The sequence below is a fragment of the Capronia coronata genome, assembly GCF_000585585.1.
Source record: "Capronia coronata CBS 617.96 chromosome Unknown acBCG-supercont1.5, whole genome shotgun sequence".
NCBI lineage: Eukaryota > Fungi > Ascomycota > Eurotiomycetes > Chaetothyriales > Herpotrichiellaceae > Capronia > Capronia coronata.
The window spans coordinates 1,829,189-1,844,857 of NW_006912897.1; the positions used below are offsets into that span (position 1 = coordinate 1,829,189).

The 15,669-nt window shown below is 51.7% G+C and overlaps 5 protein-coding genes across 5 annotated transcripts; 2 read left to right on the forward strand and 3 right to left on the reverse strand.

The window, feature by feature from the left end:
- Window positions 1-169: 169 nt before the first annotated feature.
- Window positions 170-1,597, forward strand: A1O1_06331 (eukaryotic translation initiation factor 3 subunit H; the record flags this gene model as incomplete). Its single annotated transcript, XM_007727210.1, has 4 exons — window positions 170-339; window positions 394-433; window positions 492-961; window positions 1,015-1,597. 4 exons carry the CDS (start codon window positions 170-172, stop codon window positions 1,595-1,597), a joined length of 1,263 nt encoding a protein of 420 aa, XP_007725400.1.
- Window positions 1,598-4,345: 2,748 nt separating this feature from the next.
- On the reverse strand, window positions 4,346-4,898 carry A1O1_06332 (uncharacterized protein; the record flags this gene model as incomplete). Its single annotated transcript, XM_007727211.1, has 2 exons — window positions 4,346-4,504; window positions 4,674-4,898. 2 exons carry the CDS (start codon window positions 4,896-4,898, stop codon window positions 4,346-4,348), a joined length of 384 nt encoding a protein of 127 aa, XP_007725401.1.
- Window positions 4,899-6,660: 1,762 nt separating this feature from the next.
- A1O1_06333 (uncharacterized protein) lies at window positions 6,661-7,455 on the forward strand (the record flags this gene model as incomplete). Its single annotated transcript, XM_007727212.1, has 1 exon — window positions 6,661-7,455. The coding sequence occupies one exon, from the start codon at window positions 6,661-6,663 to the stop codon at window positions 7,453-7,455; it is 795 nt and encodes a 264-aa protein (XP_007725402.1).
- A 3,383-nt stretch (window positions 7,456-10,838) lies between these two features.
- On the reverse strand, window positions 10,839-12,158 carry A1O1_06334 (uncharacterized protein; the record flags this gene model as incomplete). Its single annotated transcript, XM_007727213.1, has 1 exon — window positions 10,839-12,158. One exon carries the CDS (start codon window positions 12,156-12,158, stop codon window positions 10,839-10,841), a length of 1,320 nt encoding a protein of 439 aa, XP_007725403.1.
- A 1,422-nt stretch (window positions 12,159-13,580) lies between these two features.
- On the reverse strand, window positions 13,581-15,443 carry A1O1_06335 (uncharacterized protein; the record flags this gene model as incomplete). The annotated part of the gene is made up of 6 exons (XM_007727214.1): window positions 13,581-14,077; window positions 14,184-14,415; window positions 14,543-14,733; window positions 14,802-14,946; window positions 15,014-15,073; window positions 15,138-15,443. The coding sequence occupies 6 exons, from the start codon at window positions 15,441-15,443 to the stop codon at window positions 13,581-13,583; spliced, it is 1,431 nt and encodes a 476-aa protein (XP_007725404.1).
- Window positions 15,444-15,669: the final 226 nt, after the last annotated feature.

Below are 15,669 nucleotides of genomic sequence, written 5' to 3' on the forward strand. Positions count from 1 at the left end.
CTCCCTCTCACTTCCTTTGCACAGGCTTCGTCTCCTCTTCTCACCTTTTCTCTATATTGTTCAAGTCGGCAAACCTCCCTCTTTTGAATCAGTGCTTCGGCAAACCTTCTGTATCAGTCACAAGTGTCTCGCTAAACCTTCCTTGTACAATTCATCGCAGTTCGCAAAAATGTCCCTCTCACCCACAAAGCAGAGTGACCACGAGCGGCAGGTTCAAGTGAGGAAGCCATTTACCGACGACCATAACTCGATTCTCACCGGTGAACAGTACCTCGTAAGACAACCGGTCGCAATCTACCTCGGATATTCAATCATGGCTACCACCGCTCCCATCGTCGAGTATGTTCTGGTCGCTCATTTCTAGATCCACAACTTTACTGACCATCGTCGCAGGAAAGACGCTCCGCTCAAGGCGGTCCAGCTTGAGGCGCTGGTGAGTTTCGTGTACAGCGAGGTCTTCTTGTATTGCAAACATCTTACACAGAGAACAGGTCGTCATGAAAGTCATCAAGCATTGCGCCAGCCGCTTCCCCACCACCGCGACCGGCAGTCTCGTTGGCATGGACATCAACGGCACCCTCGAAATCACCAATACCTTCCCTTTCCCAGTCGTCGATCTTCCTCCCGAGGCGCAATATGAGCAACAGCACTTCAATAGTGCGGCCGCGGCTCCACGGGCAAAATCCAACACTGCATACCAGACCGAGATGATCAGAATGTTGCGTGAGGTCAATGTGGATGCCAACAACGTGGGCTGGTACACAAGCGCAAACTTGGGTAACTTTGTCAACGCAAACTTCATCGAGAACCAGTATCACTATCAGAAGGAGTTGAACGAGAGAACTGTTGCGCTTGTCCATGATGTCAGCCGAAGCTCTCAGGGAATTCTCAGCATCAAGGCTTTCAGACTTTCTCCTCAGTTCATGACTGCCTACAAGGAAAACAAGTTCACCACCGAGAAGTATGGATGACCGCCCGAGCTGAAAATGTGCAGTGCTAACATGTTGGAATCAGCCTTCTCAAGTCCGGCCTGAAATACACCGACATCCTGGTCGAAATCCCGGTCACCGTCCATAACTCTCATCTTGTCAATACCTTCCTTCACCAAGTCCCGCGCATGCTCGCCTCTGGTGCCATGAAGCCCCCAACCTCTGTCGATGAGATTGAGAACAACCCAGTGGTGAAGAACGACACTCTTGCTCCAACCTTTGAATCATTGTCCATCAACATCGACCCATATCTCTCCCAGACCGCCGACAACCTTCTTGACTCGATTGAGACTCACCACGTCGAATCCAACAACTTCTCCTACTACCAGCGAGCTTTGGCTAGGGAACAGGCGAAGATCCAGCAATGGCAAGCGAAGCGAAAGGCCGAGAACGCAGCTCGTGCACTTTCCAAGCAGGCACCGTTGCCGGAGGATGAATGGCAGAAACTCTTCAAGTTGCCGACGGAGCCAAGTCGCTTGGAGAGCATGTTGAACAGTCGCCAGGTGGAGCAGTATGCACGACAGGTGGATGGATTCGTTGCAGCCACATCTGGCAAGATGTTCTCGGTCCGTGGCAATCTTCTTCCCGGTGACGGAAAGGAGGAGTGAATTGCGAGCAGCAATCGTGGATTGAGAGTGGGAGATGAGAGCGATCGAGACGACGAATGATTCGTTTCGAAAAAGGGTCCAACAAAACCAGCGAAAATGCGTCTAGTTAAGCAGCGAGCTAGATCGGCTCGTGCTGGACTGACATTAATGAGCTTGAGATGACCTCTACCCAAATTAGCATAGAATAGCATGGGCCAGGCGTTTTGGCGTTGTTGCTGGAGGCCTCCCCGACCGGAAGAGAGGCATGCTTGGTTTGAGTTCCGGGAGGACACCGTGGTCATCTTGATGAGCTTCAAAAAGTTAGGTACGGAGGGCTTCTCAAGGGCATGGTCAGAAAAGAAAGAAGAACCGAGGCAGTCGAGAAGTGCAAACAGCGACATCACTGGCATCCACTGCCAGTATGGACATGAATCTGGGAAAATGAACATTTGAGGGCACGCCAGCAACATTCCCCCGTGCGCGCTTCAGGAGAATATTGAGCGATATTCTTCGTGCTCGACGTCTTGTCAGCAGCGTCAAACTCGACAGGCTTACCATCGCCGTCAGACATTTGTTCGATATATTTTAGCTTTGTCTCGACCATCAACGCAACGATGGATTTCTCATGCTCCTCTGATGTGGTACTCTTTCACCTGGCCACTGGATCAAGGTTATAGGAGTCCTTCGTCTGCTTTTGCTCCATCCGTCTCGTTTTTCTCTTCGGTTGAAGCCAGCGGCTCTCCTGGTGTGTCACTGAATTTTGCCATCATCAAACTCCAAGATGATCCCGCCATGTCATGCCATCTGGGATAGGCCTGGATCGCATCCTGTTTGGCATCATCCACAGATATACGTTGTCCCGAAACTCCTCTGTATCAACATGTAGTCACCAACTGATCCTTCTCCCCAAACACCTCGTGTAGGGATGCAGATGAAAATGAGACTGCTGTAAGCATGTAGCCTGTTTCCTGAGTATGTTGTTCAGCTCAGTATATCAGTGAAATCGAACTGTATCGGAATGTCAGCTGGATTTCCCCACAAAGATGAAATGCTCCACCCCGGCCAACGTGCTTCCACCATTCCCCTGTACTTGACGTCTCTTTAGACTTCAGCCAACCATTCTCACAGGCTGGACGTTCACGCATTTCAGGGATATATTTCTCATCGCGTAGGCCCGTTCGTGGACTGTTGACCCCTGGAATGATCTTCAAGACGTGACCATGGACAATGTCTTGTTTCCAGAAAAGAGAGTGGTGTATTCGAGGACCTTTCAGTCTTGTGGAGGGTAGATCCGGGCGTTGATCCGGGCGTTGAAAAGGGCGGCTCGGTCCTTTCCAGCAGACAAGGGAGCATGTAACTTAGTGGAAGAGGGAGAGTTTGATTCGACATCGGGTGTAGACTGTACAATAGCATAGAAACAGTATCTCTGCTGTATAAAAGGGACGTTGTTCCGAATCTCGGCCATTCTTCAGAGGTGGAATATGAAATTGAGGATCTGATAGTAATTTGTGTTTTTAATGCCGCAGCAAATGCAATGGATTGGCAGCAAGGAGGTACAACAAGCGGACAATGTGTTCGGCCGTAAACAAAAAGAGGACGAGGAAGAAGTGTTCAGAAAAGCTGTCAAGTAGAACTCAGCCCAAGAGGTAGGAACAGCGCAGGCAAAAGGAATACCTACACTTAGGAGAGTAGAGATCGACTTAGTTATTGTTCTTCAAGTCGCAATGCAGCAATTCGATCTCTATATGTCTAGCATGCGGAAGCATCTGCTTCAAAAGTCGCAGGAAGACGTACACTGAATGCCAGATAAAAACAGATTGATGGTGATAGAAGAATGAAACGATTGGGAAAACTGAAAGTCGAGCAAGCAGGTTGTTAGGTGGAGGGAGGATCAAGAGGGAGCAGGGCCGCCACTGCTGCTGCTGGAGGCACCGACGACAAATGATCAGGCATCGATGCAGAGCTGAGGCCGATGCAAGACCTTCAAGTTAGGGGCTCATTGGGGGCACTGTGCTGCCTGTTTGCGCTTTATAAGCCTTGCTCCCCATAAGCCTTGTTCTCCGGTGTAGACGAAACGCATGTTCGCTGCGTGCTGGACTTTCCCACTGCAAACCCTGCGCCCCTGTTCTGCCTGCTTTTTGTAAGGGTCCAAGCATGGTATGTCACCACCCCCAGGCGAAACCACTCAATCTCGCAGCAACAACATCCCCCACAACCACCTCTGGATCAAGAAGGAATAGGTAGGTATGTTCAACATTGCTGTATGTACTGTAGAACTGTAATCAAAATGGCCTTCCTCGACAATGCTCCCAGCGAAGCCATGATGCATGGTAGGGCGAGCGTGTCCGCTAGAGGGTCTTCATCCAACTCACGCATCACACCGTGACTCCTCCGTACACCGACTTGGACCACAAACGACCCCAAGCTCAGCAAAGTTCGCCAGCCACTCAAATGAATGAAAACCTTCCCCGTCGTAAGCTCGTTAAAAGTTCGAAAACCTTGAAGTCCACCCTACTCTTGAGTTCCCCAAGGTATCTCTGGGGGCGAACCCATGCCCTGACGTTTTCTGTGAAGCGAAGATGCCGGACGCTGCAATTTCCGAACATCAGGACGTTGCCACCTTGTCCATCTGCTGCTGCTTCGCAAGCCACAGAGAGAGGGATTGGCTTTCCGTGCTGCTCCGTGTCGGATTTGTAACGGCAGACGCATGATATACTTTGAAGCTCCATAGTATGTTCCTTGATGACTCAAGGAGAGAATGAGGCTTGGTTAGTTCCAATTGCGGGCTTCAGCACTTTGATCGGCGTCTCGAGCTCTCCTTTCTGCTTCGGAGCCAGAGTTGAGCAATTGGTTCTGAGTCTGCTTTTTCTGGCTGGACAGTTGGGCAGAGAGTTTTCCTCCTGCCCTGTTTGCTTTGGCAGCCCGTTCCTATAATGGGAATAGATTAGTTGATTGATTCCTGTATCGGGGCCGTATCCACATCGGAGGCCAGTCAATATAGACTTTTTCCCTTCCCTCTACAGATTGGGCGATGGCTTGCGTCACTCGCACCGTTGGGAGGCAAAAAAAAAATGCAGCAATCAACGGCGCGGCTTACCTCAGCTGCTCTTGCTGCGGCGCTTCTAGCATCGTCCGCACGGGAGGAACTATCTGGCCCTCCAAGTGTTCGGCCAGGCGTGCTGGAAGTCAGTTTCGGGGGAAGAGGGGCTGTGGTAGGCTTGTTCTGAGTGGAGGGATTTGGACCGCTACCCTCAGCTAGAGTTCTTCCGGGGGTGGAGAAGGGATCCGGCTTGTTCGCGGATTTTGAGCAGATGTTGCCCATGACGGTCGAGTGTGGAGTCCCTCAACCGACAGAGAGCTTGGTTCTGCAAAAGTACAGCCTGGCGGGGGCCGAAGAGAGAAGAACGCGGCCGTAGCGCCAGTCACGAATCTGTCCAAGTTGAGTTGGATGCAACGTAGTACCTGATGCAACACAGCAAGGTGACGAGAAGGACGAGAAGTTGATGCCTGCAGTGCAGTGGTGAGCGAGAGACTCGGAAGGTAGAAACGGAGGCTCGGAGGGAAGTTTGGCGACGCTGCTTGGCGATTCGCGGACCGACTGTTGATGGCCCGGGATTTACCCTTGTAACAAACACGTCACGTACGGTACCAATCACAGCGTGACAGCCTATACCAGCCCTCTTTGGAAGGCGCGTCTCCTGTCACATTCTGTATTCGCACGCAATGCAAGGCTGCAGCTACGATCACTCAATTCCAACGTCACCTGCTCTACCAACAAGTGCTGCAACCGCGAACACGTCGATTCTTGTCAGGTCGTTCGGCATCACGAGGACGCAGTCAAACCAAGTGAGTACCGAATGTTCATGGCAAGGCCAAAAGATCTGTGCTGTTTCTGTTGTCCAACTCTGGGCCTGTTACCTTTGACCATACTTGGTAACGGGACCAACGGTGACCAACGATACCGTCGTCGTCGTCGCCGCCGACACTGCCTCACTACAAAGACGTTAAACCTTGCCTGCCGACGTTTGACTCCACCTGTGGCTTGCTCCACCATTTTGTCTTTCTTCAGCGAACCGTCCGAGATCTCCTCCCCTGTCTGATTGAGGCTGAACATGATCGTCGACCGGGATCAAGGTCGAGCCCAGTTCGTGAGCAGCCTGGCGATACTTTGCCTGTTTCGGCCTTGGAGCAAAAAGATGGGCTGCGTTGTTGTTGCAAGGATCATGGGGGTCCTGGCAATCTCGCCAGAGAGGAATCAGGCTTTCCAGATGCTGGCCCTCTCGCTCAACGTTCGAAGATTTGCAGTCCTAGCAGTGGCTGGAGCTCCTCCGTAATGGGGAAGGTCAAGACGGGATTTGCATGCAACGTGACTACCAAGGGCTGCAAGAGGCCATCGGTTATTGAACTCTCTCAGCGGAATGGATGTCCGTTCCATGCCTCTGCATTTGGAAGCTTCTCTTTGGCTCCTTTCCACCAATTCCGGAGGATACTTTCGCGAGCATGGTTCATCCATTCCACGATGATTATGTTGCATTTCCCGCCGCATTGCTGGAATCAGGTATCTCGACATTGTGTTCCAGGCGATTGCAAAGGCAATAGCGATCAGAGTCATTGTTGGGCGATCTTCATGGCAGGCTCGATCCCCCAGGTATATCAGACACCCTTTTCGTCCCTTCTCTCGTTGCTTCTCCCTCCTCTGTATCTCTCTCATACACCACTTACACACACACTTACACACACACTTACACACTCACACACATTCACACTCACTCACTCATACACACACATTCACAGTCACACACACACACACACACACACTCTCTCTCTCTCTCTCTCTCCGTCTCAGTCTCTCTCGACAGAACACATTGGAGAACTCCCAGCAAACAAACGACAACACACAGCACACATTCTCTCCTCTCACTCTCTCACTCTCTCTCGAGAAGACGCCAAGCAGAAAACAACTCCAACCAAGCTTGAAAGGTAAGTGGACTCTATTCACAACTACCTGGACATGTCACTGGCTTCCAGGAGCCTGTGACACCCTTGTGTTCTTCATGCAACAAAGCTGATACTCCCCAGACAAGATGCCGGGCCCTCACAAGTGCAACGAGTGCACTGCGGAATACACCACCCCGCGTGCGCTCCGGGAGCACAACAAGTGCAAACATCAGGGCCAGAAATACCGCTGCCCCTATTGCAGCAGGGAGTGCAACGATGCCTCCGACAACAGCAGGCACAAAAAAGCGTGCAAGCTGCGACCGGCCGCCGTGGCAGTCCACAAATACGTCTGCGCGTGGCACTCGTGCACGCATAGCGGCGACCGCAACGACAACGTTGCGAGGCACATGAAAGCATGTGCCTTGAAACCTGCCAACTTGGTAGGTACGAAACGGCCTATCAAGGTCCATTCCCGAGACTTGGTTGACAGCGAAATCCCCGACGTCAGCCATCTGCAGGTTGGGGCGCCCCTGCCCCCATTGGAGCGAGCGGAAGAGCCAATGGCTTTTCCTGGAGGGTTGAATGGAGCTCAGTACGCTCCAGTCCAATACGCTCCGCTTGTCGACGCTGAGGAGGACGTGATGGTCCCTCCCATGGCCCTTGCGTCCTCCTTACTGGAGAACGCCAATGACTGGACAGCACCCGAAGATCCTGTCCTCCAGGAACTCGCCGGCGGCTTCCCTGGTTTCGATCAGGGAGCAGGCCTCGCCGCAGAGGCAACGGCCATTCCATCTCAATCCAATGAGATGGTCTTTACAGGCGTTGTCGGGTTGGCGGAATCATCTACCAACCCAGTCCTAGGGCAGGGGATTGACCCCCGCCTTCTGTCCCTCACACCGTCCGAGGGCAATCAGGAGTCCGACTGGTGGTCCTCGGTGTGAAGGAACAGTGGAAGGTCTCGGGGGCGCTCCAGCTTCAGTGGGCACCAAGCGCATTTATCTCCTCGGGCTCTACCAGTGGCATTGACTTGCAAGCCTCAACCTCAAACACCAATCCAGCTGCCTGCCTCAAACCTCACCTCAAAAAGCTCTCGCACGACACAACATGAACCAAGAGCACAGAGCTCGTGCTCTGCAAAGGCAATCCTCAAGCAATTACAACGGGCGGTCTGCTGAAGCCCTTGAACATCATCATCATGTTCTTTTTTCTACTCATCACCCATCTCGACTTCCTCTGCTCTCCACACACTCCAATCAGTCGAAAGCAAATGCTTCCTTTCTTCAAATCTATCCGACAACAACTCCTCCAACTCCTAGGGAAGAGGGTGGCTGGGTGGCTCCATAGGAGACTTCCTCTTTTCACATCAACGTTCACATCGACATCAACCACTTTCAGCACGCCGCAACCGATATCAAGACATCCTTTCCTGGGTAAGTGGGTGGTAGGGTGGTACCCAGGGAAATCTTGTGCTTTGACCGCCGCCATCTCGACGCTTCTCAAGGCAGTACAGCAATTCAAACCGACCTAAACCGTTACTCTCTGGGAAAGTGGGTGTTGAGGGCGGTGCCCAGAGAGTCTCCTCTCCAGCGCCTAACTATGCCTATTATGGGTACCCCCGGAAGGATGTTCAGGCCCTGTGTGCCTCTTCATCACTGCTTGTGGCCCCCATAGCCTGCCTCTCCAACCCAACACTCACCCGCGTCATCGGCACCTGTCTAGCCTAGACAATGGCCCAACCAACTCCCTTCAGGCACTAATCGGTTCCTTCATCCCCAAATAGGGCCATGCCGACGCCTCACGCATGCAATAGCTGCCTATCTGGGCTTACCGATGCCCTCATCAACATTCCAAGTTACAATATCCGAGAACTGAGGCCAGCAGCATCCATGGAGCATCAGACTGCCCTTACCCTCCCGTCGATTGCAAACTCTATTTCTCACCGTGGGCTGATACGCGAGAGTGTAAGTCCGCGCCTCTGACTGCTGTTTGCTCACTGTCAACAGCACATGGCCGACACGCAGTGGCAACAACACAATCAGCGCTACCTCTCCTTTCCCTTCCCCTCGGAGTCTCCTGGGCAAGAGAGTGGATGGGCGGTGCCCAGGAGATTCATGTCCTTTGCTCTCACCCTTTCCGGACCAGCCTCTCACCATTCTGGCAGTCCTCCATTATCGGCATAACTTCTCCTCGATCCGTCACCGGAGACGCCTTGTGCTGCGACACCACTACATCTCTCACAACCTGTACCGAGAAAGTGGGTGGGACGGCGGTTCTCAGGACATCTTACTTGGAGATTCCTTGATACTTGAGACAACATCTCACTGTTGCTGGCTTTCGCTAACATGTATCACTCGGCGTTGACAAGGGACCATTCCCATAGACGACTTCAATCATCCGAAAAAGTCGTCTCCGTCAACTTTGACCTCCCCGTCACCATCTCATTATGGCCACTGACAAATATTCAACCAGGCTTCCTGAGCAGCGGGTGGCTGGGCGGCCCTCAGGAGGTCATTGTCAATTGGCCGTCCTCTTCGGGTGAGTATCTTGTTGTCGCTACCTCCTTCTCATAACTTGACTTCCACTGACGACGTCCAGACTACCAACATCCCGAATCCGACATTCTCCCTGGGCAAGTTGGCGGTTGGGTGGTGCCCAGGGAGTCCTTGCTATCATCCCAGTCATGGTGAGCATTTGACCCTTACTACCTCTACAAGCTGGATGGTGCTAACTTAGTACAGACTCCGACTACCAATGTGACCGCATCCCGTCTCCCACATTCTTTCTGGCAGTGGCCGGCTCGTTGCTGCCCAGGAAGTCCTTGCTATCCTATCGTTGAGCTCACGGCAAGTTTAGCATCAGTGCTATCTCACCGTTGCAAACAGGACTCACTGCCCTACCGCATTCGCCAATATCGATCTCCAACATTCTCCCGGGCAAGCGGGTGCTTGGGTGGTCACGGAAAAGTCCTTGCCAGCCTACCATCGCCTTCACGGCAAGTAGGCTCTCTGTGACCATCTTGTTGTCACAACAGGAGCCACTAACCAACTACAACCTACCAACATTCCGTCTCCAAGGTGCGATAGATTTTCTTTGCAAGTGACTGGCTGTTCTGTGCCCAGTGAGTTCTTATTGTCCTGTCGTCGCTTTCCCAGCAAGTGGGTTACAGCTACTGTCTCAATTCCACAGTTAGGACGGTCCTAGCCTACTGCACATCACCAATATCTTGTCTCCGATATACCTCCTGGGTAATTGGGTGGTTGGGTGGAACCCAGGAGGTCGTTGTCGTCGTTCTACTCTCGCTTTCTCAATATGGACCATGCCGGTGTTACATCAATGTCACAAGCTTACACCCATACTAAGACATGACAGGTCACTAGCATCTCGCCGTCAGCATCCTTCCTGGGCAAGTGGGCGGTTGGGTGGTGCCCAGGAAGTCATTGTCACACAGTAGTCACTTTCCCAGTAAGGTCATGCCACAGTTGCAAGGTCGATCGCTAACTTATCACACAGTGCACACTAGCAACATATCGCCTCAAATTGGTTGTTCTCGCGAGTCGCAAGACTCATGTAAAATCTCATCCCATAGTATACACTATTGGATGATTGCTAACTCTGGAATGAATCTCTTACATGGTGTCTCTTGATGAGCTTCCGGGGTATGTTCTCGTTGTATCCGTGATCTCCTGGATGGTTTCTAACTCCAGAAGTTCGCACACAGCTTCTCCTCGTGAGCCCTGATCGTGGGCCCGAGAGTTCGAATTAAGTAAGTTTTCGTTTTGTATCATTTTTGGATGTGGCTCGCACTAACAAGTGTCCTCAGGTAGATCGTCGTCCGTCGCGCTTTTTCTTTTCGTTGCGTTGTCCCTTATGCAGAAATGGGATTCTAGACAGAACTTGTTCCCTTCATTGACCACATGAAGAGGAGACTTGTGATCGTGAAGGGAGTATTGTGCGATCACTGGGCGTCTCAAGTCCTCGACTGCAACAAACCCAATTTCATCCTCATCGTCTACTATGGGTCAGGGTGTTCATGCCCCTGCCCACTGGATAATGTCTACTGTGAATGACGACGCCTCCTCCTGACATTGCTGCTACATCTGACCGCCATAAGATCTCGTGAAGTTGGCATTTCCAGTTCTACGGATTCCAGAATCCCACCAGCAGAAGTCAAGGCATAGAGAATGCTGTTAACCCGACAGAAGGACGGCGTAGAAAATCTCACTTCAGAGGCTTGATCAACACGTTCTCGCTGGAGCCGTATCCAGATTGAACTGACTCAAACAGATTTCTATGCTCCAGATATGGCAACAAATTATCCATCCTTCTATAATTTGGCATTAACATCGGCATCACCATCGTCGCTGGAGATATTGGTGAATCCCTTGACCTTCTGCAGGTCCATGATTTGATTCGGACCGCCAAAGCGACCCTGAGTATCTTCCCAGTTCCTGCCAACAGCAGTCTCGGGCCTCCATTTGAACGAATCCTTCAGCTTAGGATGCAACTTCCCTTCGATAACATCGGCAATATACCCTCCGACAGCAGGGATATGCATGAATCCATGACCGGAGCCACCAGCACCGATAATCAAGGAGGGATGATCGGGATGTCTATCGATCAGAAAAGACCGGTTTGGGGTATCGGCACACCAGCACAAACGGCCTAGCACAAAAGGTCTGTCTGCCAGTTGGGGCATGGTCTCGCGCAGGAACTGGCGACAACGCTGTTCGGCATCAACTGGGAGTAGGTCAACCGGTAAGGCAATGCTCTGCCTAGATCCATCCAGACGCTCAACCCAGTTGCAGTAGCCAGGATGCTCGTCGCACATTTTGAGTTGATGCTTATCCTCGTCCGGTTCCATGAAGAAGCCCTTTTCGATATGGAACAAGACGGGCAAGTTCTTGAACAGTCGCGTCTCGTCGGGCGTCATCTGAATATGAGCCAAGGTCCAGGCGGTCGGCCGTAACTGGTCCTTAAAATCGAGCAACTGGTTGGCATTTGCACCGGCACAGAGGATGGTTATATCAGCCAGGATATCGCGGCCCTCTTTGGTCCGGACGCCCTTGACGTCGCCGTTGCCAAAGATAAACTCAGTCACCTCTGCGACCACGAATTTGGCACCCAGTCTTTGCGCCTCGTTGAAACACGACTCCATCGCCTTGCGTGCATGCACCCAGCCTGCACCGGTCTGTTTGTACAGGCCCTTCCAGCCGGGGAACTCGCCCTGCAGAACACCAGCGGGCATGGTTTTGCGGAAGGATTCGGCGTCCTCCAACTCGACGAACTCCGGGTTCAGGTCGGGCCGCTCGCGGTCGTGTAGCTTCTTGAGGCCGTCCGGTGAGCTCGCAGCCACAATGTATCCCGTGTCGTGGAAGTACGGGGTGAAGATCGGGTCGTGCGTCCAGCCTTCCATTGCGGTTCGAAGGAGATAGCGAGAAACCCACGCCTCGTCGTCGCCTTCGGAGAAATTGCCTTGTTCAACAATCTTGTTCACGTCGTTTCCTGCGGATAGAGGTGATGGCATTGGATACGGATCGACCAGGGTAACATTCTTGTAGCTTCGTCGCAGGAGGTGCAGGGCTGTTGATGATCCCCAGGTCCCTGCTCCGACGATGAGGAAACTTGATGACTTTGTGACCGGCATTGTAGAGAGATATGAAATGTTTATCAATGGTGTTAGTTTTCGAGACTTGTGATTGATGGACTGAGCCGTTGACTTGAATCTCAGGTTATATCAAAAAGTCTGTTGTTCACTCTTGGTCAGAGGTTGAGTTGATCGGTGCTGTTGACAGTGTAGACTGGAGGATCGAGCTGTAGATATTATGACTACTAGTATATTCGGATCCAATGAGAGGGGATGGGTAACACGTTAGGTAACTTGATATATAAGAAAATATCTTCGCCGTCGCCTATGAGATAATCAGGTTTCGTGAATTTCGGCAGAATAAATCGAGAAGGATGAATAACGGTCATCATTTGTTTTTCTTCGCCATTTGGACCTGACTGTGCTTTATCTTCTAGAGTCATCAAGCTACTCCTGACTGCTGTCAACTGTCGACCTTCCCGATTTGATGCCCATCAATTTTCTCCACTCCCGCCCGCAGAACCGAGGGAAAAGTGGCTCCTATGGAAAACCGGAGGACGATAGAACAAGTCTCAAAAGTGGGATATCGAGAACTGAGCAGGTCCAAGCGAAACCCTGACAGCCACCAAACCACGCATCTTACAACAGTACATACACTTCCGGCATGAAACGCGAACGCCCGTCTGGTGACACATGGCAATGCGAGAAAAAGACTATGTTGTGGATTCAGCTTTGGTGTTGGTTCGCAGCACCGTGTTTGATGTGCTTGATGACTTCATGTCAAACATTCGCTGGACCTCTATTCCAGCTCCCTTGTACTACTATGACAAGATGTGGCTCAAGCCTCATTTTGTACAGATCTGGCTCTGGAATGAGGAAACACCAGAGCTCAAGGATTCTCTTCTGATTGGGCTTCGAAGGGTGAAGAATGCGAAATCTGTTCTCCTCCCACCTTCTTCCGCCTTTTGCACAATATCGCATCCTCCAACAAGGCTCCGCCCAACGAGTTCACCAAGAGGATCATACAGCTAGACGCGGCTGGGCTCGGCTCGACACCAATCAATAGCCCAAGAATCTGTCTCTCTCACAGCTTCTTCTTGGATTCTTTGAGTTCTATTTCCTCGCTCCCTCCTCTTCCCGCCCGATCTCTTCTCTTCTCTCACGCTTGGTGTCGATTACAGCACGTATCTGAACGCCAAGTTCTCTTTATCTGTCTTGTCATGAAACCCTTCCAATTCTCCGTCGACTTCCTGGATTTCGCCGCGAGCCAAGGCTGCGTCACGCTTCTTGTTCTCTCGAGACATGTAAAAGCGAAGACATATGTTGAAACAGATCTATAAATGGGGATTGGATATTGTCAGCTCAAAAAGATCTTGGAGTTAGCGTTGCAGGCGACAGGAAATTGGTAGGCTTGACAAATACATGCCGAGATGTTGACATGTAGTCCTCGATCAACAGAAGTCCAAAGTGTGAAGCGGGCTGCTAATGCAAAAGATGAAGACTTACGCTCAATCCAAAACAAACAAGCAGACCAGTGATGGCGGACTTGTAGACAGGTGCTTCACGGGGGAAGAAGATATGAGGACCGATCAGATTGCCGACCCCAAAGGCGGCAAAGATGACCGCATTGACGAATGATCGTTTGGTATGTCCGGCAAAGTTGGAGGCCGTAAGAGTCCAGCTGAACAGATTGGTCACGCCAAAGATGAATTGCAGCCAGGTACAGCCGAGCAAAGCCCATTTGTTGCCCGGAGTTCGATCGATGAACCGGATTCCGAACAGTCCAGCCACGTTGGGGATGTTTGCGGCGATTGAGATGTAGATGATGGTGTTCGGTATCTTGGTCGCAATATAGCCGAGAATGGGTTCGATCACGGCCACGAAGGCTCCGGTAGGCATTTGGAGGAGGACAGTGTCCAGGTCGCTGAAGCCGAATCCTTCAATCAAGGGAGATGCAAAGGACGAGACGCTGGAGTTGGCTGCAAAGAACACATTGGATTAGCCATGAGAAGAAAGAAGCTTCAAGGTAATAGATGTGCAGTTTGTCCTGAGCCTTGATTGGTGTCTGTTGAGGTGGTGACTTACAAATACCGTTGGTGATTTGGAAAGCAGTCAAGAGCCAGAGCTTGGGGTCGGTCAGGGCCTCTTTGATCTGGTGGGGTTTGAGCTTCTTGTCTTGGATGCCGATTTTGTTGGTGGAAATGCGGTGGATGACAACCAGCTTCTGGCGACGTGTCAACCATCGAGCCTCGGTTGGTGTGTTAGGGACGAGCCACCAGAAGACGGCTGCCCAAACGGTGGTGACGGCTCCGACAAACTATTTGCATTCAGATGGTCAGCCTACAAGAGACGGTGAGGTCATGAGTGGCAGAGGGGAGCGTTGATCGTCTTGAAAGCCCTCAGGGCCAAGCGCAAGGACGTTTCATTCGGTGCTTAGTACTTACCAGGAAGACAAGTTTCCAGTTCGACACGGAGCTGTGACTGTTCCCGAGACCATAGGAGACGATGGACAGCATAACCACACCACTCCCGAAGGACGATTGCCAGAAACTGTTTCGGATCGGAGTCTCTTCTCGCTTGTAGAAAGAAGATGTGATGATCATCATGGTGGGGGTGATGCCGACTTCGAGGCAGCCTGATTGTTTCGGAATGTCTGTCAGTTCCATGATCACGGACCTCCTACAGTTGAACGGGATATCTCACCCAGCAGGAATCGCAGAACGGCAAATCCGGCAAATGAGTTGGCCACACAGCACATGAGGGTTAGGAATCCCCAGGTGAAAATGAGACTGGTGGTGTAGGTGGCAACCGGTAGTTTCTGGAGGAGGAGCGTTGATGGATATGCCCACTACAAACAACAGAAAGCTGGTCAGCTGGTGCTGTCGTTGCTATCTGAGTGGTCGTGGTTGACTTACAAAGAGGTATCCGAAGTAGTAGATACTTGCCAGCCAGTTGTAATCTCCCGGAGTCATGTGCTGTTGCGAAGAGGATTAGCTCGTTAAATGTAGATGTTTCCAACGACAGGCGCAGACTGCTCACCGTGTCTGGCAGCAACTGGTAGGCGTAAGCGTATCCGAGAACGGAATTGTCCAGGAATTGCATGGCATAGGTGAAGCAAATAACAGGCATTAGAATCAGGTCACATCTGCGGCGCACAGCCTTGCTCTCCGCCTCCAGCTCTCCCGGAGGAATGGTTCTCATCTCTTCGAACCATCCGAGTGCGATGTCAACTCCTTCGGGAAGGACAATGTCGACTCCGTCCTGGATACTGCCCTCCTTCGAGGAATGCTTTGATGGCGCTGCAGGCTCAGCCTTGCTGGTGATGGTGTCCACTTTCTCCGACATGGTGGGATTGGTGGGCGCGCTTTGTTGATGCCGGTTTCGGTATCTTGGAGGCTTGTCTGGCCCCCTGTGACAGAGGGAGATGAAGACGAGATTGGAAATGAAGGGAAGAAAGGTTGCCAGTGAGCAAGAGGTCGACTGGGAACGGGGATGAGGCGACGATACTTGGGTGGTGGTTGCCTCGGCCCTTTATGTATGTCGCATTGCTGCATCTCCCGACGAGATTCAA